This window comes from Mustela nivalis, assembly GCF_964662115.1.
Source record: "Mustela nivalis genome assembly, chromosome: 20".
Classification (NCBI taxonomy): domain Eukaryota; kingdom Metazoa; phylum Chordata; class Mammalia; order Carnivora; family Mustelidae; genus Mustela; species Mustela nivalis.
Genome location: NC_139039.1, coordinates 41157528 through 41182453, shown reverse-complemented (window position 1 = coordinate 41182453; position 24926 = coordinate 41157528). Strand labels below are relative to the sequence as shown.

The 24926-nt window shown below is 53.9% G+C and overlaps 1 protein-coding gene across 5 annotated transcripts in view; it reads right to left on the bottom strand.

The window, feature by feature from the left end:
- TDRP (testis development related protein) overlaps window positions 1-24545 on the bottom strand; it is a 33226-nt gene extending 8681 nt beyond the window's left edge. Inside the window, exons 1-2 of one of the 5 annotated variants that reach the window (XM_082715323.1) lie at window positions 24459-24545; window positions 23453-23649 (exon numbers count right to left, since the gene is read on the bottom strand). In XM_082715323.1, coding sequence (XP_082571449.1) covers window positions 23453-23566 — 114 coding nt within the window. In that variant the 5' untranslated portion in view covers window positions 23567-23649; window positions 24459-24545. Of the gene's footprint in view, window positions 1-23452; window positions 23746-24079; window positions 24099-24458 lie in introns of those variants that run through there. The other 4 variants (XM_082715320.1, XM_082715322.1, XM_082715321.1 and 1 more) reach the window with 4 other exon arrangements.
- Between the last annotated feature and the right edge of the window lie 381 nt (window positions 24546-24926).

Genomic DNA, 24926 nt, shown 5'->3' with positions numbered 1-24926 from the left:
GCTGAGCAGAGACCCTGATGCGGGGCTCGATCCCAGGACCCTGGGATCATGACCTGAGCCCAAGGCAGAGGCTTAACCCACGGAGCCACCCAGGCGCCCCACGCGTGTACTTTTTCTAAAGGTATTTCCACGTAGGCCAGGAGAGAAAGGTAAAGGTCTTTGTTAGGCAGCCCACTGTTTTCTGAGGAGGAGACCCTGTTGTCATTAACGATGCGGTGACAGAATTCAATGTCAGCGTTTGGGTTGATCTCACAAGGTCTGAGGTGAGCAATCCGGGATGTGAGCCGCTGTGGGGGTCCTCTCAGCCCTGCCATCGCCCGCACGTGGCCTGCATCGCCCCACAAAGGTGGAGGAGGGCGCCTGGGAAGCCCAGGGCCTCGTCCTATCACGGCGGAGTGCGAGTCTGCGGCCCAGCCTCTGCCATGGGAAAGGGCAAGGGGAAGCTCCGCTAGGCCTGTCACTGCCCCTGGCCTGCTGCAGACCGTGGGGGCCCCAGTTATTCCACTCTAGGCTGTCCATGCGGAACTGGCACCGCCAGTCGTCACACAGCCGCAGGGACAGCTGGAGCCAGGCCATCGCTGCCATTCAGATGGAATTTGAAAAACCCAATTTTTTTTTTCAAAACCTGAGAAATCACCAGTCTTCCTTTAGATGCACCAAAGTTACCGAGGAATTGGTAATCCTGGAGAAAAGCCCTCCTGGAGGACGGGGTCGTCGGGCTGCAGGGACAGTTTGGACGGCGCCGTCAGCCCCACCCAGCACGTGCCTTGGAAGGGCCGGAGAGGGACACAGCCCATTGCCACTGTCACAGAAGCCCCACTGCGGCACTGGGGCGGCCCAGGCCTGAGCCCTACCTGTGCTCGCTCTCCCCCCAGAGGCTGTGCAGGTGACCCCATGGCCATGCAGTGACGAGCAGCCCCACACCTCCTTGGGTGCCAGTAAGCATGACCCAGGCAGCTGGTCGGCCCCGGCCCTGGGCTCTGCCCTTCGTCCACAGCACGGGCCTCTGCCATTTCTGCCCAAAGCCCAGGATAGAGGCAGTGCTGAGGACTGTGGGGCCCGTCCCCGCTGACCTCTGTCCCCGGTCTGGTCGGCACAAGCAAGAAACGCCATGGAGAGCCTTCAAAGCATAGCAGCAAAGGCGGTCATGCTGTCTGTACCGCTGTACAGGTTCCCGGCGGGAACCTGTGCCTCCAGGGGACCACTGCCCTTGGCCGCTTACTTGGACAGCAGTGCGCACGCTGAGGGACCCCGGGCCCATGACGCACACGTCCACCATCAGCTGCCGCAGCCCCACAGGGACCAACCCACCGGGTCACCCACACCCGTGTCTGCAGCGCTCCTACTCCAGACCCGACCACGGACCAGTCCCTGCAGCTCCTGCGTGGGCGCGGAAGGCACAGGGATGCCAGCGGCCCGAGCCCAGCATGTCTCTCCCACGGCTGGTGGGAAGGCCAGCGGGTGCGGCCGGCATGGAGGGTCCTCAGACAGTTGAAAGCAGAGCCGCCCTCGGACCGGCACTCGCGCTCCGAGGTATGTATCCAAAGGTTACAAAAACACAAATTCAAAGGGATACATGGGGGTGCCTGGGTGGCTCCGTGGGTGAAGCGTCAGCTTTTGGCTCGGGTCAGGATCCTGAGGTCGCGGGACCGAGTCCTGCATGGGGTTCCCTGCTCGGCACGGAGTCGGCGTCTCCCCTTCCCACTGCCCTGCCTGTGCTTTCTCGGACACGGAACAGTCGGAACGGACACCGACGTGCGCACCCGTGTCTGCAGCTGCGCCACGACACCTGCGCGGCGACGGTGTCGCCGCGTGTCCGCGGACGGACGGACCGACGGAGACCCAGACGGACACCGCGCAGCCTCGAAACCACGACGTCGCGCCGGGTGCGAGCGGGGCGGCCCCAGAGGGCACGAGGCCGCGGTCAGTCGGAGGACGACACCTGCCCGGCGTCGCGCACACCACGGGGCGAGTCGTGGAGGAAACCCGCGGCGGGGGGGGGCAGACGGGGCGCCGCGGGGCCGGGGTCGGGCCGCAGGAGGGGCTCACGCGGCGCCGACGGGCGCGAGGAGCCGTCACAATTCCCAAGACGCCGCCACCGCGGAGCTTCGTGACACGAGCGGTGGGACAGCGGGCGACCCGGGGGACACGAGGCTTCTGCGGGGACAGTCCGTGCGCGGCGGCGGCGGGACAGGGACCGGGTCTCTGCCAGGCCGGGCGCCGGCGGGGGCGACGCACGAAGGCTGAGGCCGGGGCGTCCGACCCTCCGGCCCGGCTCCGGCTCCTCGGGCGCCCGGACTCCGCCGCAGCCGCCGCCCGACGGGCCGAGCCCCCGCACCCGGCCGGCGCGACCCTCCCGTCCGCCGCCCCTTCCCGCCGCCCCGGCAAGGAGGCCCCAGGACGCTCCGCAGCCCGAGGAGGGAGGGAGCCGCGCCGGCCGCGGTCCTAGACGGGCGAGCCGGGGCCGCCGCAGCGCGGGGCGTCGGGCCGGAGGCGGGGCTCGGGCGTCTGGGAGCCGCGCGGTCGGCGGGGAAGGGCCGCCGCGGAACGTCGCCTCCGTCACGGTCGGTGCCCGCGGGGCTCGGAGGCGGCGCGGAGAGCCGCGGTCTGTCCCTCGCGTCCCTCGCAGCCCCGTCGAGGCGGGCGGTCACGCGCACGGCGGGGAGGCCGCGGCCCGGAGCCCGGAGCCCGCACACCCGCCGCCGCGCTCCCGGCCGCGCTCCCGAGGGGACACTAACGCGGACCGACCCTCCCTGCCGCGGCTGCGCTGGGGCCTTCGGGGGAGGAGCTCCTGGGCCGCAGCCGCCCGAGGCCCCCGCGTCCGGCCGACGCAGGACGTCCCTGGCCCAGGACCGAGGCCTCCGCCGACGCGGGGACGAAGCTCTGCGGCTCAAGCCCCGGAGTCAGGTCCGGAGCCCGGCGTTGGCGAGGGCGAAGAGCGAGAACACGCCGCGACGGGTCGTCCGGCCTTTGCCCGAGGAACGGTTTCCGCTACAAGAATCTCGGGCGGACGCACGTCGGGCATCGCCAGAGGCCAGTGCAGGTGCCCCGACTGCTGCCCTCGGCCCCGCGACGGGAACGCGCGGACGCGGACAAACCCAGCGTCGTCGGGTCATCAGTGCTCAGCGAGGCTTGGGCTGAGAATAAAAGAGAAACGGACGATCCTAAAGGCCGGACTTGAGCGCGGAGCGAGGCCGCGCGTCCACCGCCTCCAGCTCACACCACAGCTCACCCAGGGCGAGCCCCGAGCTGCGTCGGCCGCTTCGCCCCAAACGCTGCAGGTTCACCACGTGGGGCGCCAGCGGGAAAGGGGTCAGCTCTGCCTTCTGCTCCCCCGAGGCCCCGGCCACTGGGGCGGGGGCAGAGGGACACGACTAGTTCAGGCACCGAACGCCCCAGCTCTCCCCATGTGGTGTGGCATCTGGGAAACTGCTGGGCGTGGACACGGCACATGGTGGTCACAGACACCCCTCACCGACGGCCACCTGCAGGCAGGCTCGGTTCTCCCTCCTTCCCGCCGCTGCCCCCCCAAGGGCTCCCAGGTTGCAGGGAAAAAGAGTGAGCAGCGAGTGACCCTGGAGGCCGTCCATCCCTTAGAGCAGCCACAGGGACACCAGGGAGCCAGGGCAGCGGGGTCTCCCGAGGGAGGAGGCGCAGAAAACCAAACGGTCCAGTGCAACACTCTTCCCCGTCCTCTCCCTGCAGGTGTAAGAACAGTCAGACCTGCCCGACCTGTCCGACGCTCCCCACCCCACAGCCAGAGGAGGCGCTAACCAGACCATCATGCAGTCCTCAGTGCCGCCAGCGTTCTCCGTATCTGCAGTCCTACCAACACCAGTCCTAAGAACTGAGCTGTGCGACTCGTCACAAAGTCAGACCCAAGCCGCTGCTGCTGTTGGTAAATCGCCCTGCTGTTCTGCTTCACTGCTGAAAGATGAACCTGATGGTAAATGCGTAAACACAGGCGCAGAAATAGAGAATCAAGAAGTGCCTTCACTCAGGCCATCCTTCCTTTTGAAAACTACTGGAGACACACAAACACATCAAGCGGCAGCGATGCTAACCACCGACGTGAACAAACGGATTCAGCACTAACGGTGAAGGAGGGGTCCTGGCCTCGGATCACGCGGGCCCCCATGTGCCAGCCCGGGCTTGACTTCTCCACAGTCCCTCGCCCACAGGCTAGGAGAGCACCCGCAAAAGCAAAATCAACAGCACCCCCACACCACACACCTTCTCCACCAAAAACTCCTTGAGACGATTTGCTGTACTAAACACTTCCGGTTAGAAGGAGGAGGGCCGTGCGACTTACACCAAGAAAGGAGCGAACTGAGTAACGGAGAAGACAGCGGGGTCGGTCGCCCCGACGCCGTCCTGGGGCGTGTGCACACCCACAGTGCTCACGTCTGGAAGCTGCCTTTGCACGGCTTCAACAGGGAAGAAGAATCGCCCTCCACCACAAGTAGGAGGAGCTCTGAAGACACGGCCCCAGCCCAGCCGCTGGAAACCACAAGACCAAACCGGAAGAACAACTCCTCACAGCCTCTGGAAATGCTCCCGAGGACAGACTGTAACTGAAGAAGTGTCTACTTTAAAAAAAAGTCTACTTGAGAAAACCTACGAATACTTGGCAGTTTGGAAGTTCACAACCTCTATGGAAGGACTGCCTCTGCGGTATGTGGATGGTGACCACTGTGTCCCTGCCCCTGGACGGCTTCAGCCAGCAGCTCCCCAGCGGAGGCTGGTCCTCCCAGCAAGCGTTTCCCCTCCTGAGGCTAATCCCCTGGAGAGATGGGGCCCCCACCCGGGGGACAGAGAGGGTATGGACTGCGGGGAATTCTACGGCCCTCATCCCCTCATCTAGTTCATGGGGTGACAGTTACACACAAGCAGGAACAAGCAGAGGGAACCCCAGGCATCTGCCCACCCTCCAGACATTCTGCTCCCAGAGTAAAGGAACCCCTCAGAGAGAAGCCTGTCATGGCGTCCACCTCCATCCCCAGAGCCCTGGCTCTGGGGCTGCCCTGGGACAGAAGCAGGATATAGCACAGAGCTTGACATCTTCTGCAGCAGGGCTCAGAGGCCGCCAGAGGCTAAACTGAGCTGGCTGGCTTGCAGAAAAGAACCACGAATGAACCTAGTAAGAAAATATCCAAAGAAACAAAAGAACATTTCCCAAATCCACCAAACACCAAAAATCAATACATCCAGAAAGCTTGACAAACTACAGGTAGGGTGAACACAGAGACTCACAAAAACACGTACAGTAAAAGAAAATCAGAGCCGGTGCTTCAGTCCGCCAGCCGGTGTCCCATACCATACTACAGTCCGGATGCTAACCAGCAGGAGTTCATCTGGGACTCCACAGTGAAAAGACCTGATTTCAGGCATCCCCGGCCAGGGGCACTTCTGATGAACAGTATAAATCCGGGGTTCCCATAATCCCTTCAGGTTCAATAACAAAGAAAATCTCACAGAAGGAAGGAGACCACTATGCTCAGGACTCCAGCAACCCCACATGACACACAGCGGGAGGCCTGGGAGGCCACGCGGAGCCTCCCTGCCTCCTTAGGGTGTCAGGCCCGCTTATCACTCCCACCAGCACATCAGTGTGTTCACTGGTCCCAGAGCTCTACGAAACCCTGTGTTCGGAGTTTTGATTGGAGTCTCCTCATGTGGGTGTCACTGAAGAGAACACTGGCCAGAGGCTGGAACTCCATCTCCAGGCTTCTCCCTTCCCCGCAGGAGGTGCGGGTGGCTGAGACTCCCAGCCGGCCCTTTCTGGTAAGGATCCCCCATCTTCAGTCCCTTCATTAGCATAACAGAAACTCCTATTGCTCAGGAAATCCCAAAGATTTTAGAACCTCTGTGTTAGAAATCAGGGGCAAGGACCACATACGTTTTTTTATTACACCACACAGGACAGGAGAACACTTGAAAACTCCAAGAAAAAAGTGATTTAGTCACTTACCAAGGAAACTCTAGTAAGGTGAACTCTCCGAAAAAAACAATGGAGGCCAGAAGGTGGTGGGATAACACAGTCAAATAGCTCAACAAAAAGAAAAACCTGTCCAACAATATCCTATATCCAACAAAGCTATCTTTCAAAAAAAAGGAAGAAATAAACCAGATAAACAAGTTTGAAAGAATCTGTTGCCTTACAAGAAACACTAAAGGAAGTCCTTCAAGCTGAAAGCAAGTAACACATAGAGTAAGCAAATCCACATGAAAAAAAAAAAACAGCACTGGTAGGGGTCATTATTTAATTATATGTAAAACACAGTAAAAATAGCTATTTTTCTGGGGTGCCGGTTGGCTCAGTCAGTTAAGTGGCTGCCTTTAGATCAGGTTATGATGACCCTAGGGTCCTGGGATCGAGTCCCACATCGGGCTGCCTGTTCAGCAGGGAGTCTGCTTCTCCCTCTCCCTCTGCCCCCGCCCTGCTCCTGCTTTCTCTCTGTCAAATAAACAAATAAAATCTTTTTAAGAAGCCTGTTTTTCTTTCTTCTCACAGCCAATTTTAAAAAGACTGTAGACAATAATATGCATATAATGTACTCTTGGACCTATAATACATACAGGTATGATGCATGTGTAATGCATTTGCCAACAACAGCATTAAAGAGGTGGGTGAGGAAAAACTGTGTTGGGCTAAGAAAAGGACCACAGACAGTAAGTGATAAGAAAAAATTAAACTGTCACCTGAGAAAATATACACAATGCAAAGAAAGGGTCAGAAGAGGAACAGAAAAGCAAAACAGATGCAGGACCTAAAAACCAAACGTAAAACGGCAGATGGAAACCTGCTAGGGCAGCAATACTCTATTACACGTAAACACATTAAATAATCCAATCAGAGGCAGAGATTTTAAAAACTGATTCAACTAAAGGCTGGCTGTAGGAAACATACTCTAAATTCAAAGATAAAAAGAGATTGAAGTAAAAGGAAGGGCAAAGAGAAGTCCTATAAACAGGAGCCACAGAAGAAGCTGGAGCAGTTGCATGGGTGGATAAGAGAGACATTAAAATTTCAAAAGTTATTAAAGATAAAGAAATGTTATAATGATAAATAGATTGCCATTAGGAAGACATAAAGATTCGTACTAACAGAACAAAATACAAGAAGCAAAAATAGGAGAGATAATAAATTAAGGGAGAACTAGACAACCCAACAATAAAAGATATCCACTATCCATAACGAGTAACACTACACAGAAGATAAGCAACACAAGACATGACAACCACTATAAACTAACTAGAACTAATGTATCTATAGAACATTCTGTCTAGCAATAGAATACATGCTCTCCTCAGGAGCAGAGGGAGTAGTGTTCAAGACAGAACATATGCCAGGCCTAAAGCAAATCTCAATACATTTAATAGGATTGGGACACCTGGCTGGCTCAGCTGGTTGAGTATCTACCTTCCACTCAAGTCATGACCTTGGGATCCTGGGACTAAGCAGGTGGGCTCCCTGGTCAGCGGGGAGTCTGCTTCTCCATCTCCCTAGGCCCCTCCCACCACTTGCACCCACTCACTCTCATATAAAGCTCTCTCTCAAATAAAATCTTTTAAAAAATAATAGGTTGAAATCATTCTGAATAGGTTCTTTGCCAGCAATGGTATGAAATTAGAAATCAATAGCAGGAAAAACTCACAAATATATGGAAATTAAACAACGCATTCCTAAATAACCAGTGAATCAAACAAAAACTGAAAAAGGAAACCCAAAATAGTCTGAAATCAATTACAGAGAAGATACAACATTCCAAAACTTATGGGATGCAGCTAAAGCAGTGTTTACTGGAAAATGTTTAACCTTCAATGTAATAAAGACTTCAAATCAATAATCTAAACTTCTACCTTAACAATGGGGAAAAAGCAAAGAATAAAAAACCAAAATAACACAAAGCAGAAGGAAGGAAATAAAAGATTAAAGCAGAAATCAGTCAAGGAGAGAACAAATAACAGAGAGATCAATGAAAGCAAAAGCTGGTTCGTTACAAAGATCAGCAAAATTGACAAATCTTCAGACTGACCAAAGGAAAAAAGAGAGAGGATTCAAATTACTAGAATCATGAATAAACAAGAGGACATTATTACTGACTTTACAAAAACAGGGATAATTAAGGGACTCTGAGCAACTGTACATCAACAAATTACACAACACAGACGAAATCCCTACAATACATGACACTACCAAGACTGACCTGAGAGAAAACAATCTGCACAGATCTATAACCAGCACAGAAACTGAATTTGTAACCCAAAAGCTTCCCCAGAAGAAAAGCAAAGGCCCAAATGTATTCACAATGAAGTCCTACCAAACATTTAAAAGAATAAATACCATTTATTCACAAATTGTTCCAAAAGATATGAAAGGAAGAAATTCTTCATAACTCATTTTCTAATGGCAGTTTCACCGTAATACCAAAACCAAAGATATCACAAGAAAAGGAAATAGACCAGTATTGCTCCAAATATAAACAAAATAATCATCAACAAAATACTAGCAAACTGAATTGAACAAAAAGTAAAAAGAATTATGTACCATGGCTCAGTGGGAATTATCCCAGAAATGCAAGGTTGGTTTGACATCTGAAAATTAATACAATAAAATCATTTCATGAAAATAAAAAACAAAAATTATATAATTATCTCAAAAGCTATGAAAAAGCATCTGATAAAACCCAATACCTTTTCATGATAAAAACATTGAACAAACTAGGAATAGAGGAGAATGTTCCACTGTGTCGAGGGTTATAAATGATTTCTACTTTTTCCCTTAAATATGTGCGTGTACATTTTATATAAACACCCTACCTTGAGCATATGTAAACTTTCTAACCAGAAATTCTTTTTAAGACCCACTTTTATGTATTATTAGTAGTGCAAAGTCTGTTATTCTGACCTGCCATCTCATGTTTATATAAACGTATAATTGGAAGGTAGTAGTCCATCCAAGTATCAAGTATAATGTGCATGTAGAGTTACAATAAAACCGTCACTGTAGGCTCCAAGTGTGGTAGCAATAAGTTATAAGTGTTTGCTTTGCTTTTCATGCTGTTTTTTTTAATCAACGATTATTTAAAAAAAAACAACAAACCTCAATTTGATAATGGGCTTCTTAGAAAAACCCATAACTAGTATCATTCTAAACGGTTAACTACTGAAAGCTTTCTCCTAAGATCAAGAATGACACAGGACACCAGTCTCACCACTCCTGTGTAACACTGGGATGAAAGTGTGAGCATGGCAATTAGAAGAAATAAAATAAAATAAAAATTAAAATAAAATAAAATAAAATAAAAAGCAGCCAAATTGGAAAGGAGGAGGTACAACTATCTTTACTTTCATAACATCATTTTTACACAAAATATCTTAGTATATATGCTGCCGAAGCGAGCACTACACAAAATATCTTAAGGAATCCACCAAAAACCTTTTAGAATAAATAAGTTCAACACGTTGAGAGAATACATGATCAATATACAAAAATCAGTTGTGTTCCTATACACCAGCAATGATCAATCAAAAAAGAAAAGAAGATTCATTTACAAGCACACCAAGCAGAATACTTTGAAATAAATTTCACCAAAGCTGAAAATTTCTTTCCTGAAAACTATAAAATATTATTGAAATAACATTTTAAAAGATTTAAATAAATGAAAACTTATATCATGTTCGGAAGACATAGCACTGTCAAGACCGCAATGTCCCTAATCTGATCTGATCTATAGGTTCAATGCAACCCCTGATCTATAGGTTCAATGCAATCCCTTACCACAATCCTATCTGACTTCTTTGTAGAAAATGATAAAGTGAGTCTAAAATTTATATAGAATCACAAGAGATTCCAAATAGTCAAAATAATCTTTAACCCCCCCCCCAAGAACCCCAAAACCTTACTACAAAGCACTTACAAATGCAGAGAACACACTGGCGGCTAGCAGAGGTAAACGGGTGGGGAGATGGGCCAAATGGGTCAGGGGAGCAGGAGGAACAGTGTTCCTTTCACAGAGGAGTAAACCGCGGGGATGAAAGGCACAGCACAGGGAATGCGGCCCGTGGTGCTGCAGTAGTGCGGTATGGGGACAGAAGGCAGATGGCGCTTGTGAGCCCAGCACAATGTGTAAAGAACCGGAATCACAACGTTGGACACCTGAAACAAATGTAACACGTCAACTATACTCAAAACATTTTCTTAAGCAAAAAAAAAAAGAACCTACAACAAAGCAGTGGCGATCAGGAGAGTGTGGGATCGGCACAGGAACGGACAGAATGAGAATGCGGAGACAAACCCGTCCAAGATCAGCCGATTTTCTGGAAGGGAGCGGAGACAACCAACGAGGGAAAGAGGTCGCTAACGAGTGACGCTGGGGCTCTGGGACAGCGGCACGCAGAAGAATGACGCTGCGCCCTTCCCTCACCCACATACAAATGTGGACTCAAAATGATCGAGGATCTACATATAGGAGCTAAGGGACGCCGGGGTGGCTCCGTGGGTTAAAGCCTCTGCCTTTGGCTCAGGTCATGATCTCAGGGTCCTGAGATCGAGCCCCACATCGGGCTCTCTGCTCAGTGGGGAGCCTGCCTCCCACCCCACCACCTGCCTCTCTGCCTACTTGTGATCTCTGTCAAATAAATAAATAAAATCTTTTAAAAAATAAAAATTAAAAAAAATAAAGGAATAAAATTAAACACTTAATTTAAATTTAAGTGTTAAGTAATTTAAATAAAAATTAAATAAATTTAATTTAATTTAATAATTAAATTCTAAATTTAATAATTTAATAATTTAAATTTAAAAATTTAAATAAGTTTTTAATAAGTGTTAAATAAGTGTTCTGAAACACTTAACAGAAAACATAGGGAGCAAATCTTTAAGATCTTGGCTTTGGAAAAGGATTCCTAGATAAGATACTAAACCAGAAGCAACAAAAGAAAGAGAGAGAAACTGGAGTTCATCATTATTTTAAAAAACTATGCCTCTAAGGACACCATCAAGAAAGTGAAGTCAACACACAATGTGAGAAAATATTTACAAACCCATCACCAGATAAGGACTTGAATCAAGAATATGTGAAGAACTTCAACATCAATAGTAAAAAGAAAACCCAAGTTTTAAAAGTAAGCAAAGCATCAAAATAATCTCTCTCCAAATGCTGTATAAACGGGCAATAAGCACATGGGCAGATACTCAGTACATCAGGAAAACAAATCAAAACCACAATGAGCTACTACTTCGACCCCCCTAGGATGGCTACAATCCAAAAGTCAGATAATCACAGGGGGGCCGAGAAACCAGACCCGGGGCACCGGGGAACTCAGCGGTGAAGTGGCTGCCACCACCTCAGGTCATGATCCCAGAGTCCTAGGACTGGGCCCCCTGTCAGTCTCGCTGCTCAGTGGGGCACCTGCTTCTCCTGCCCCTCTCCAGGCCCGGCTTCTGCCCTCTCTCTAACAAAATCTCTTAAAAAGATAAATAGTTAATTCAAAAAATTTTAAAAAGGAAGAACTCAGATCTTCAAAATGACTGCCGGGAATGTCCAATTCCTGGGTGCAAGCATCCAGGAACACAGTCCAGCAGGTTCCTGAAACGATCACACTCACAGTTGCCATATGACCCAGTGTCTCGGTCTCCAGGCTGCTCTAACACAATCCTACAGACGGAGTGGCTTAAAAAAAACAGAAATTTATTCTGAGTTTTAGAGTCTGGAAGTGCTAGATCAAGGTAGCAATGGGCTTAAGTGTGTGGTGAGGGCCTTCCTCCTGGCTCACTGACGGCGAGCTGACCCCTGGGTCCTGACATGGCAGAAGAAGCGGGTGAGCTCCGTAGGGTCCTCTTCGTAAAGGCACTAAAGGCCACGCAGGAGCGGTGGCATAACCTACCATGTCCAAAGGACCATCCCACTGGGGATCAGGGTTCCACACGAATCTGGGGAGGCGGCGGATGTGAACGGTCTTCTAGCACACCCGTCCCCTCCCTCCCCAACAAACTCTGGCCCAAATTCAACCCCTTCCCAAGGAGCACAGGTACACAGAGTCTGGCAAAGACAAGGGGGATCCTCAGTCTTCTCTTCCCAGCTGGTGGACAGGAGGCCCCCCCAGTGCCTGCGCCCATGCGAGGTGACGCTCACCGCCTCATCCCACCGTCACCGTCCACAGCGGGCACCAGCCGGCAGGAGAGTCCCCAAGGGCAGAGACCTACCCTAATATTAAGTTTCTAACTTTGTAACATGAAGGAGCTGAACATTGATAGAATTTACCCAGAAAAAATAATCTAGAAAAGGAAGAGTTTTACAACTGAGAATTTACTATGTTCTAGCTAATGACTCTGAATAGTGTCTGACTAAGTCTGCATCCGTCCTGGGAGTGCAGGTCAGGCCTCCGGGCCCCACTGAGCAGCTCTGCAGCTGGGTGGGGACCATCCAGCGCCTCTGCAGTGCGCACTTGGGGACTCAGACCGCACTCTGACTCAGGAGAGCTGCCGGATGAAATCTCACTGCTCCCACGCCCCCACGCCCCCCCCAACGATCTTTTCTGACCTACACTTTCTATGATTTTTAAATGCTCAATTAGCAATCCCTGGGACAGCTAAAGTCAAAATGAAACAAAGAAACAAAAAAACCCTGTATCTGTAATACTATGAAATAACTCTGCCTATAACTAGCAGTGTTAAAGTAGCGTGTGGACTAGTGAGCTTAAAGTCTTCTCTAAACGAATGACATTCTAGCCAGCACGGCCCAAGGACGTCAGAGGGAACACAGGACGGTCCTCTAACATCGTTAACTTGGGACTATTCTGTAAGTTCTAATCAGTACAATGCACGATATAGAAATGAGTTAAAACTACTCAAAAGGAAATTACAATTATTAATACTGAGACTAAATAATGAGAAAACGGAAAAGCATCAAATGAACTGTTAGACCTAAGGAAGTGGCTAAATAGAAAAAATTGCTTTATTACAGTTAAAGACGACAGGAAAGAAGCCACTCACGAGAACAAAACCATTAAAAATATCCAGAAAAAAAGTTTATATGTTGCCTTAACCAATTATATTAAAAGGAAGAGCTGAATAAATGACCATTATAAATGGCACATGACATTAGAAAACGTCACTTCTTCCTGAACAACTACGCGGGGCTGGCACGGTGACTTCTCGGTAGGGGCGGAGTGGAGGGCAGAACCGACGGTGGCTCCGGGTCGCACAGGCCTCCGGAGACCCAGATCCAGGCCGCTGCTCCCCAGGGCTCCTGAGACCCGGCGAGCTGCTGTCAACTCTGGCACTGCCGTCGGCCCTCAGGAGCGTGGAACACAAGACCAGAGATCAAATCCAAGAGAGTGAGAGGAAAATCCACAGACTGAAAGAAAATATTAGCAAAAGACATACTGATAAAGGGTTGTTGTCCGAAACATACAAAGAAGTCTTAGAAGCCAACAATGAGAAAATGAAAGCCCAGTTTAAAAATGGGCAAAAGACTTGAACAAACCGTCACCAAAGACAGAGGAAAACCACAAAGGCGGATCCCTGTCCTCAAACCAAAACGAGCCTGTTCCCACTTCCTGGCGCAAAGACCCAACAGCGGCGGCACGGGCGGCGGCACATGGCCAGGCCGGTGCGCCCCTCAGGGCAGAGGGGCCCGGCACGTTTCTTCCAACGAGAATGTCCTGCACTGACTCAAGATATGCCGAGGGTGACCAGTGCATGAGAAGATGGTCCCTATCACATGTCACCGGGGAACTGTGAGTTACGAGACACCGTCACACAACCGTCAGGAGCAGCCACACTGCAGACCAGTTCCCCGCACGGGTGCTGGCGAGGACGGCAGTGACTGTCCCCGCGCTGCTGGTGGGCACGCACCGGCCATTCGAGGCCAGCATGGCGGCTTCTTTCAAAACGAAACATGCGCTCACCATACGGCCCCCCAGCTGCACTCCTGAATTTCCACCCAAAGAAGTCAAAAACTTAGCACCACTTGAAAACCTGCACACAGCTTCGCTGATAATTTCCAAAACTTGGAAGCAACCAAGACGTCCTTCAGTTACTGCACTGCTAAATAGGGTGGTCCATTCACAACAAAATCTTCCTCAGCACCAACAAGAAAGGAACCTTCAAGCCATGAAAAGACAAGGGGAAACAGAGATGCAGATCACGGAGTGAAAGAAGTCGGTCTGAAAAATCTACGCCCTGCCTGCTTCCAACTCCATGGCATCCCGGACAAGGCCGAACTCTGGCAGTGGTACGACCAGTGGGCAGCACAGGTTTGGGGGTGGGAGGGGGCAGGCAGAGGGGAGACTACATTACACGACACTACAATGACGGCGTGTCATCACACATTCGTGCGACCCCACAGAGCGTGCACCACCAAGAGTGACGTGGCCACAGGGTTCATCAGATCACCAGTGGCAAATGCACCATCCGGTGGGGGTGCTGATGCTGAGGGGGGTGCAGTCCACGGGACATCTCTGCATCGTCCCCTCAATTCTGCTGTGAACCTAAAACTGCCCCCCCCCCCCGCAAAATAAAGTCTATTAAAAACAAAAAGAAAATTAAAAACTGGCTCAATAACATGCAAGTAAAAAAAGTGAACAGGAAAGGGAAGACACATTTTTAAGTCTAATTAAAGGTAACTTGTAGGTACCTGTTATTTTTTTTTAAGATTTTATTTATTTATTTGACAGAGAGGGCAAGAGAGCACAAGCAGGAAGAGCAGCAGAGGTAGAGGGAGAAGCAGGCTCCCCACTGAGCAGGGAGCCCAATGCGGGGCTCGATCCGAGGACCCTGGCAGGATCATGACCCGGGCCGAAGGCAGTTGCTTAACCAACTGAGCCCCCACCTGTTATTAAATGCGTCATAAAACTTAGCCAAACTGCAGGAATGGGACAGGAATACACAGAAGAACTCAAGAGAACAGAATGGAAAATCTAACAGACTGCGGCACACAGTGATCTAAGTACACGGTAGGTGGTATGAAAAAGAAGGTAAAAGAACTATTTTTTTAATGGATTTAAAATAACTGGTAATGTATTTTGAGAAAAAAAGTTAAATCCGTATTTACACAGCAGACAGCAAAATAAATTCCACACAGATGAAAGAGTTACTCCTTTGAAATGACGCCATAAAGGAACTAGAAGAATCCGATCTCAGGGAGGAAATGCCTCTCTAGGCATAAAAGCAAGAGGAAACAAACAAAGAGAAATACACAGATTTTTATCATGTTTTTTAGAGGTTCTTAAATCACTTACCTATCTTAATAAAATGTCTGATTTGAGATTCACACACACTTGTAACAAATCAAATACTGGGTGTGGTAGAGTAAAACATTATTTGGTCTTTGTCCTAGTTTCCTGGCATGAAGCTTCTAAAACCCTTGGAATTTACAGCCTTTTGTATGCAAATCATGTGGCTGGGGAGGGGGCTAGAGCGCTGTGGCCAGCCTGGTCACCAGGAAAGCCGACCTGGACAGCACTTTGAGCCTGCTGCCATCCGTCCCCGGCCCACGGAGGGGAAGCCCTGGAAACGGCCGCAGGGGTCATCTAGGCCCGAGGGGTCATCTGGCCAGCCCCGGCGATGGAGCCTCCCTCAAACCTCTGAAATGACAGGTTCCGGGAACCACCAGGCTGGCGATCCCCTTCAGGCGTTAGGAGGGGGCGTGTCCAGAGATGCTGCCCCTGCATCCCTTCCCTGTGCTCTTCCTAAGTTTTATCCTTTATAGTGAGTAACGGCGAATAAAGACGTTCACTTGGAAATACAGCGTACGCATAAGACACAGCACCCGTGTGCTCCACCCAGCGCTGCTTCCAGTGGCCAAGACAGAGGCAACCAGAGTGTCCACTGACCAATGAATGCATAAAGATGGGACACGTGTGTACTCAGCACGGGCGTGCACGCACACAGACACACACACACAACGGAATATTACCCAGCAATAAAAAAGGAATGAAATCTTGCCAACAGCATGGATGGACATATAGCATATTATGCTAAACAAAGTAAGTCAGATACAGAAAGACAAATACCGTACAATCTTCTTTGCGGAATCTAAAAGCAAACAAAAGAAAAGGAAAAAGAAATGAACAAACAGAAACAGACTCCTAAATGCAAAGCGCCATCTGTCAGCTGCCAGGCTCAGACGGGGAGGGAACGCAAGGTACCAGCTTCCAATGATGAAATAATAAAGACAAGGGAATGCAACACACGGCATAGGAAATGTAGTCAAAAACACTGGAACAGCTTTGTATGGTGACCCACAAAGTACAGAAATGCTGAATACCAGCATGTTATACACCTGAAACTACCATAATACTTTATGTCAACAACACTTCAAGAACATAAAAATAAAGCAGAAGTCTGCGAATAACGGCCCAAAGACCAGCAGTGCTGCTTCTGTAAATAAAGTTTTATCCGCACACCCACATGCGTGCATTTACCTGCTGTCTAGGGCTGTTTGTTGCTTCGCGGCAAAGCTAAGTAGTAGTGACAGAGCTCATCCGGCGCCCAGAAGATCTTCGTCTACTTACTATCTGGTCCTTTACAGTAAGCTAACGTGCAGAACACAGAGTAACTACTGGCTTCCAGTCACAAGGTCAGTGACACGGCTGAGGCCCAGGCCTGCCGCCAGCCGACTCCCGGACAGAGACTCTGCCAACACACCTTTTCCCGAGTTCCAGTGCACTCAGCGATCGCATCACAAGCTCGGACACTCCCGAGTTCCAGTGCACTCAGCGATCGCATCACAAGCTCGGACACTCCCGAGTTCCAGCGCACTCAGCGATCGCATCACAAGCTCGGACACTCCCGAGTTCCAGCGCACTCAGCGATCGCATCACAAGCTCGGACACTCCCGAGTTCCAGCGCACTCAGCGATCGCATCACAAGCTCGGACACTCCCGAGTTCCAGCGCACTCAGCGATCGCATCACAAGCTCGGACACTCCCGAGTTCCAGCGCACTCAGCGATCGCATCACAAGCTCGGACACTCCCGAGTTCCAGCGCACTCACCGATCGCATCACAAGCTCGGACACTCCCGAGTTCCAGCGCACTCAGCGATCGCATCACAAGCTCGGACACTCCCGAGTTCCAGCGCACTCAGCGATCGCATCACAAGCTCGGACACTCCCGAGTTCCAGCGCACTCACCGATCACATCACAAGCTCGGACACTCCCGAGTTCCAGCGCACTCACCGATCGCATCACAAGCTCGGACACGGAAAGCCAGGCCCTGCGCATTTCCTGGAGCGCATCCGAGCGGCGCGGCCCTTCCCGCACGAGATCGCTGGCTGGATCCTCACCTGGATCCTATACTCCGAAAGGGCTGCCCTCCGGCTTCCCCGCTGCGCCCAGAGGGGCCGGCTCTGTCCCAATCTGTTCCAGCCGCCCCTCAGGCCTCCACCTCACCTCCCAAGGCACAGACTCTGAGCAGCTCTGAGAGCTCTTCTTCCAGCGTCTCGACTACCTTCCGTTCTGAACTCAGGCTCCGCATTCACGTCGAACAGACACCCTAGAATCCTACCTGCTTGGCTGCATTTGCCTCTAACCCCTGCTCCTCAGACAAGCAGTCCTTCCACAACATCACAGAGCCCTCCCGCAAAATCTTTATTATTTACCTAAAAAGTGAAGTCTCAGCTCCTGAATGGGGCTTTCCGAGTCTCCTCAAAACAAGTCTTCCCGCACCAGTGCAGCCACACTGCTCGCCCTGTCTCCACACCCTGCCTCGAGAGCTGGCGGCGACAGCGCCCTCCTCCAACACTCAGGAGAGGGAAGTGTCCGGAGACAAGACCCTCTCCTCTCCGGGGCCCCAGGCCTCCAGGCCTTCTCACCTGCTGCTCACCAGGCGACCTTCCACACCTGCGTCAGCCCTGTGTCGGGCGCTTAGCAGCCCCCACGGCATAGTAGAAAGCGCAGCCGCCCCTACAGGGCCCTGAGCCAGAACTCACTGCCGCGGTGCTCCCTAAGGCACCGATCACTGAAACCCTAAAATCTTTATGTAAAGCATCAGCATTTAGAAGATGAAGAAGTTTATGGTGACCTGATGAGAGCAGCGGTGCAGGGCGCCTGGCTGGCCCGGTCAGTAGAGCACGACTCAGCCTTGGCGTGCGAGTTCCAGCCCCAGGCCGGGCAAGGAGCCCGCTCACGCCCACACGCACGGGACCCAGCGACACCTGCGCTCGAAGTCCTCTCGGTGACTGTGCGAGTTCACACAAGACCCTGACCTCCCTGACGTCCTCCATAAACTGGAGGGACCGTCAGCAAGGCCCTGAGCCTCGATTACGCGCCGGAGTCATGGCTCTCGGGGAAGGGCAGCGCCGCATCTCTGTCCCCGCTGGAGGGCTGTCTGCGCGGAGACCCTCGCCATGTGCACCACAACGTGCCCGAATGCCGCCAGCCTTCCCACAGGGCACCTCGAAGCCTCCTGCCGCAAGGAAGCCGGATAGCACTTCGGCAGGACGCGGAGACCGTGCAGGACGGCACATCCCCCAGCACAGAGGGCCAGTGGGACCGCGAGGGGACAGTGGCTGGGGAGGGCGCTGCGGCGCCTGAGCGGCCTCGGCCAGGAGAGGGAAACGCCGACACCCCGTGCAGCTCTGCCCTAACAAGCCTGAGCGAGGAGGCGACTCTGCAAACCCAGCACCGGCAGCGCACCAGGGAGAGGTCACCATGAGGCCCTGCAGCGACACGCGTGCGGCGCTCCCCGCAGGGTCCGGCCCGCGGCACAAGCTGGCGTTTAACCCCCGGAACGGAGACGGCCACTTGCTGAGAAACCCATGTCCACCGGCTGCCGGGGGTCGGGCGCCAGCCTCGGGCTCCCGGCGTGGTCCCGGGGTCCTGGGACCGAGTCCCGCTCGGGCTCCCGCTCCACGGGTGTCTGCTTCTCCCTCTCCCTCTCCCCCTGACAAATCAACATAAAAACCTAAAAAAAAGAGAAATCTCCGTCAACGGAAGCGCTCCACTCACCGGGCGCCGCGGCGAGCTCTCCCACAGCAGCGCCGCTGGGCACCAGCCTCGGTGCTTCCGCGGGCCGAGCCCCACAGACGCCGTGGATCTGCCAGGCTCGGAGGCTCGGCCTTCACGTCCTCGGCCAGGAGCGCCTGCCGCTGGCCGGCCCGGGAGGTGGATCGCCCCGGCGCCCCGGGACGCGCTCCCTGTGCGCCAGCCCCGGTCCGCCAGCGAGCTGGGTCCCCCTCCTCAGGCTCTGTGATGAGCAGAAGCGACCAGAGTCTGTCTTCCCTCAGAGCAACTCCCGCTAGACTTTCGGGGCAGAAGCTCTGGTTTATGTGACCCCCGCGACTCCCCAAGAAGAGCTTGCTCAGCGTGTGCTGAATTCGCAGACGCCTGCCGTGAACAGACAGAAAACAACAAAATCCAGGGGCGCCTGGGTGGCTCAGAGGGTTAAAGCCTCTGCCTTCCGCTCAGGTCATGATCCCAGGATCCTGCTTCCCCCTCTCTCTCTGCCTGCCTCTCTGCCTGCTTGTGATCTATCAAACAAATAAAATCTTAAAAAAAAAAAAAAGTAAACAACAAAATCCATCCAGTTCTCAAGGCTCATTCTTAAACAACTGGCAAAAGTGTTCCTCGGCGTCCGTCTTTGGCTTCTAACGTTAAAGCTGGGGTCGGTTAGCCCGTCTTACACCTTAACCCCCCTCGGTGACACAAGGCAGAGAAGGCTGTGTTTCCCCCAGGTGTTCACCCATCTCATGCCCTGGAGGGGTCCCGGGGAGAGGACGTGCAGCCTCAGGCAGAAGAGTCACTCCCAGTCTGACTCTCACTGAACCCACGCTGCCCAATGCACACGTGACGTGGACGGCTGAGTTTTCGAGAATGTTCTAAGTCATGCCACCTTAAGTAAAAAACCAGTGAAAGTAAACCCAAAACTAGGACTTTAAAGTCGTAGGAGTGAAGGCTGTAACCTAGCATTTATGGGGGCACACTTTACACAGCGGCACACCAGAGCCTGGGTCGTTTCTGTCTGCCTGTCCCTCGCTGTGCCCACGGATGGGGCCGTACGACTCTACACGGGCCCGGCAAAGGACTGGAAGGCCCCACAGGCCAAGCAAGCACAAGAACCCGCAAATCCTGCCGACGAGCCCGTCTGGATCTGGGGGAATTCTGGAGCTGGGCTGTCCATTCGTCATCCTAGCCAAACACGGGCTGGCATGGTGAGGAACCGCATTTCTAATGATACGTCAATTTAAAAACAGTTACTCAGGGCCACCTGGGGGGCTGTGTCGGTGAAGCATCTGCCTTCAGCTCAGGTCACAATCCCCAGTCCTGGGATCCGGGCCTGCGTGGGGCTCCCTGGGGGCTCTGTTTCTCCCTCTCCTCCTCACTCGCGCTCACACTCACTCTTAAATAAATAAGAAAATAAACAAAATCTCTAAAATCAATAAACATGAGACTTATCAAAACTTGTCTCTCCTTGTTAAATGACTGCAACCATTGATTCGCTTTATAAACCTTACTACTAAATTTTCATGTAAAATAGTGCATATTCGTGACAACAAAGGCCAGCAGCCTGAAGACAGCTCAGAAACGGTTTTCTACTGTGACAGCTGTGGTAGTAACAGTTCGGGGTTACCGCTGGTTCGGTTACCCACACCCACGCTCCGATTCTGAACGTCTCACATCTCAAACTTACTACGGCCGGACACTAAGCTATTCTTTTCTTTTTAAACAAGACATGGATTACAGCCGTGTGAGCTGATTTCCAAGGACACAGGACACCAGACAGAAACCCCGACAGAACATGGTCCTGGAGCAGGTTCTCTGCTCTCCCGAGTGACCCCACAGCACGAGTGACCTGGCAGAGGCTGCCTGTGGGGGGTCCGAGACTGGAGACAACGCACAACACACAGCCTCCTCCTACTGAACCTGGACAGACCCACCAGTCCCTCCCACTGTGAATTCCTACTTCTTCAAGTGTTAAAATAAAATCTTGTAGGCAGAAGTTTTACAGTAGACGTGTCGTGAATTTGAAAATGTAATTCTACAGAAAACTGGCTTTGGGATAGAGAAGGGTCCTCCTGAAGGGACTAACTCCTTGTGGGGTATGACTAGCCCACCCCGAGTCCACACACCTTGGATTTCCACAGCCAAGGGCTTCCACACAGTAAACCACACATACCCTGAACACAGTAACACAAGAAACAAAGCCACACCTCACTTGCAGGACACACAGAACAAACCCCAAACGGCGGTGAGTGTGGCTGTGACTTCTGAGATCCAACACAAAACATACATTCCATGAAAAAATAACTGATCACCTGGGCTGCATTAAAATCAAAAACTTCTGCAAACACAACAGAATTAAAAAAATTAAAACTTCTGCTCTGTGAAAGCCACTGGCAAGAAGGCAGCCCACGGACTAGGAGTAAATGGTTGAGAAAGACATCTGTGATAAAGGACTGTTACCAAAACACGAACTCTTCAAAATCAGTAAAAAAAGAACAAGCAACCGGGCTGACCGAGGGCCCGAAGCTCCGGGCACTTCAGCGAAGAGTGGGGGAAGGAGAAGGTGCTCCAGGTTGCCGGCAAGGCAAGCTGCAACCACCAGTCACCACCTGGCGCCCAGGGCATGGGCCGCACCGCGTGCTGGCGAGGCGGTGGCGCCCAGGTGACTCCCACTCCCTGCCGGCGGGATGCAGAACGTGTGGCCACGGTGCAGAGCTGCGGGTTCTCCCAGAACTTAACCACCTCCCACCCTCCCCGACGCAGTCCACTCTTGAGCGTTTCGCTGAGTTAAAACTTGAAGCCCACGCAAACACCTGCACAAAGCAAGCAGCTTTGTTCCTAACTGCCAAAACCTGGAAGCCACCAGGACGCCTTCCACAGGTTGATGGACACATGGTGCAGCCGTGCGATGAAATGTTCCTTAGGTCTAAAGAGAAAAGAGCTCTCGAGCCTGGAAGGGACAGAGGAACCACAAACACAGACTGCTACACAAGACAGGCCGGCCTGAGAAGGCTCCGTCCCGTATCTAACTCCAGGACCTCCCGAAAAGACAGACCTTGGGGCACAAGGGAGGGATGAGGAAGTAGAACAGGGGGTCTGTAGGGTCTCAGGATTAGGGAAACTTCTGGTTCTCTAACAGTGCAGACATTTCACGTTACATTCTTCAAAATGTATCAGACACCCCCCCCCACCCCCAGGGTAAGTGCCTGCGTGTCCCACGTGGACCCCCGGATAAAAGAGGTTCGCCCCAGTGACAACAAATGGGCGAGGACCAGGCAGTGAGGGAACAGGGAGTGCGGGGGGTATGGGGGAACGCGTTGTCTTCTGCACGCAGCTGTGCTGGGTACCTGAAGAACAAAGTCTATTAAAATATGAAAAAAAAATACACTGTGAGCTAAGATGACAATTCTGTAAGAAAGAGGATCCATTAGAAGCGTTAACAGCGCACAGCCAGGACCGATTCCCATTCTTAAGAGCTCATCCAGAAACAGCATTTCTAATCTTTAACCAGTAAGAATTATTTACAATACTAAATAATTCCGTTGCCACATACAAACAACATGTAAATGCTCCACATTATATTTACGAGAGTGCTGTTCAAGCACTCATAAAATCTCCGGACTCAAGCAGCTGGAAGTTGGATGGGCACGAGCACGACCCAACAGCGCACGGACGGGCCAGCTCGGAGCGGAACCGTATTAAACGGTTCATCAGATGCACTGAAGTCCTCCAAGAAGTAGCGGCTTCAGTCTGGAAACTAAGTTACGTTCCTCCCAGCGGGGAGGAGACATCTCAAGGACCGCAGCGCCTCGGAAGGAAACACATCATTAACCTCGGTACGAGCCTCAGCAGCAGCAGGAGTTTCCAAACATTTAAGAAAAGCAAAAACAAAAACAAAAGAAAAGAGAAAAAGAAATTTTATGATCACGTCCTTTTAAAAAGAAAAGCTGAATGTCTGACCTCGATTTCCTGGGGCGAGAGAAGGACCGCCGCGCGGGCACGGGGGAGGGGCACACGTGTAACGCGTCCAGGCCCCACCTGGGATGCTTTTTAATTAAGAAATTCTGAGCATTCCAAGCATGTCTCCCGGCTGGCACGGCCCGCGTCCGTCCGTTTTCCGCACGAAGGACACCTGCCTCCTTCCCCCACACAAAGGTTCACGGAAACCCTGACCCACAGCAGTGTCCGAGCGCGCCCTCGCGTCCGCGCGCAGCCCCCCTGCCCCCAGCCGGCCGGACCCGCGCGGCGCGGACTCGCCAAGGTCCCAGGGGAGCCGCTCCCCGGCCCCCGGCCCCCGGCCCCCGGCCCCGGGCGAGGACGTGGGGTTCAACGCCCGCGAACCCGGGGGGCCCGCGCGGACCACAGCGGCGCGGCCCCGCGGCCGGGCCTCACCTGCGCAGCCCCACCTGCGCGCCCCCAGCCGCGCGCCCCGACTCCGCACTGCCCCGGGCCCGGCGCGCGCACCCCTCCGCGCGCCCCCCTCCCGCATCTCCCCCTACCTGCGCGGCGGCGGCGGCTGCGGCGGCGGCGGCCGGCGGCGGACCCCCTGGCAGGCCGTCCTCCTCCTCGGGGGGCTCGTCCAGGAGCACCCGGCTCCGGTTCAGCTTCCACATGCTCCGGGGAGGCTCCGCGGTCCGTGCGTGTCCGCGCCCCTGCTCGGCCGGCCCGCAGCGCAACGACGCTCGGGCTGCGGCTCCTGCGGGACCGGGACGCGGCGAGTGGGGCAGGGCGGGGCGGGGCGGCGGCGGCGGCGGCGGGGCCCAGCCCACCCCGCCCGGACCCGACCCACCCCGGGCGGCCCGAGCCCCCGCCCCCGCCCGCGCCGGGCCTGCCCACCATACCCGCCCCCCGCGCCCGGCACAGGCCCCCTCCCCAAGCAGGCCCACGCGCACACCAGGCCGCCCTCCCACCGCACCCCGGCCTCGGCTCCTCCTTGTGGCCCCCAAACCCCGCGAGCCCCGGGCCGGCCCCGGCCCCCAGGACCACGCCGCCCCTCCTCCCAGCGATGGTCCCGCCCCCCTCACCGCCCCCTCCGCGAGACCCCGCCCCCCACGGCCTTGTCGGGGGAGGGGGGCCCGTCCCGCCGCCCCTCACCCGGGGCTCCCCTTCTGGCGGCTACCGCTCACCCCTGCAACCCTCGGCCGACACCCCATCCTGAGCTGACCCCTTCACCTCGAGGCCCCGCACCGCTCACCACCTTCTTTGATCCCGGCACCCCCCGCCCTCCCCCACCCCGGGACCCCTTCACCCCAGGCCACTCGTCACCCTCGGCCTCCCCGCTCCCGAGCTGACCGTCCCCTAAGCCAAGCGGTGCCCCTCACCCCGAGACTCCCCACCCCTTACCGCCCCTCATCTCGCCCCCCCCACCCGGCAGCGCTGACCCAGGACCCCTCCCCCAGCCCGGTCCGACCCCGTCACCCCGAGGTGACCCCCTCACCCCGGGACCCCCATTCCGGGCCGCCCCTTCAGCCCGAGCCCGGCCCCTCCTCCTGGGCCCCGCCTCACCCCGGGACCACCACCCTTCCAATCCCCGCCGACCCCTCACCCGGCCTTGGGGCGCGGCCAGGTCCGCCGGGCGGTGGCGCGGGGGCGGGGCCCGGGCGGCCCCGCTGCGGTCACCATGGCGACGGCGGCCGGACGCGGGGCAGGCTGAGTGCGCATGCCCACTGCCCTCCGCCGGCCGCGCTTCCGCCCCCAAAAGGAAAGGCGGCGCGCGCCGGGCTGTGACCCCGGGGAGGACTCGGCCTCCGGCGGCCGCCGTCTGGGAGGGACATGGGTCGTGGGTGTCTCGGGGCGCGGGGGCGCCCGGCCTTCGGCGTTCCCGCGGACGAACCGGGGCTCGGGACCGGCCTGCCCGCCCCTCTCCTCCCCGCACTCCGGCCGCAGTGCGCGGGGCCGGGGCGTGCGCGGGGCCGGGGCGAGGGCGGGGGCGGCTTTAGGACCTTGGAGGACCGGGCCCAGGAGAAGGCCGCA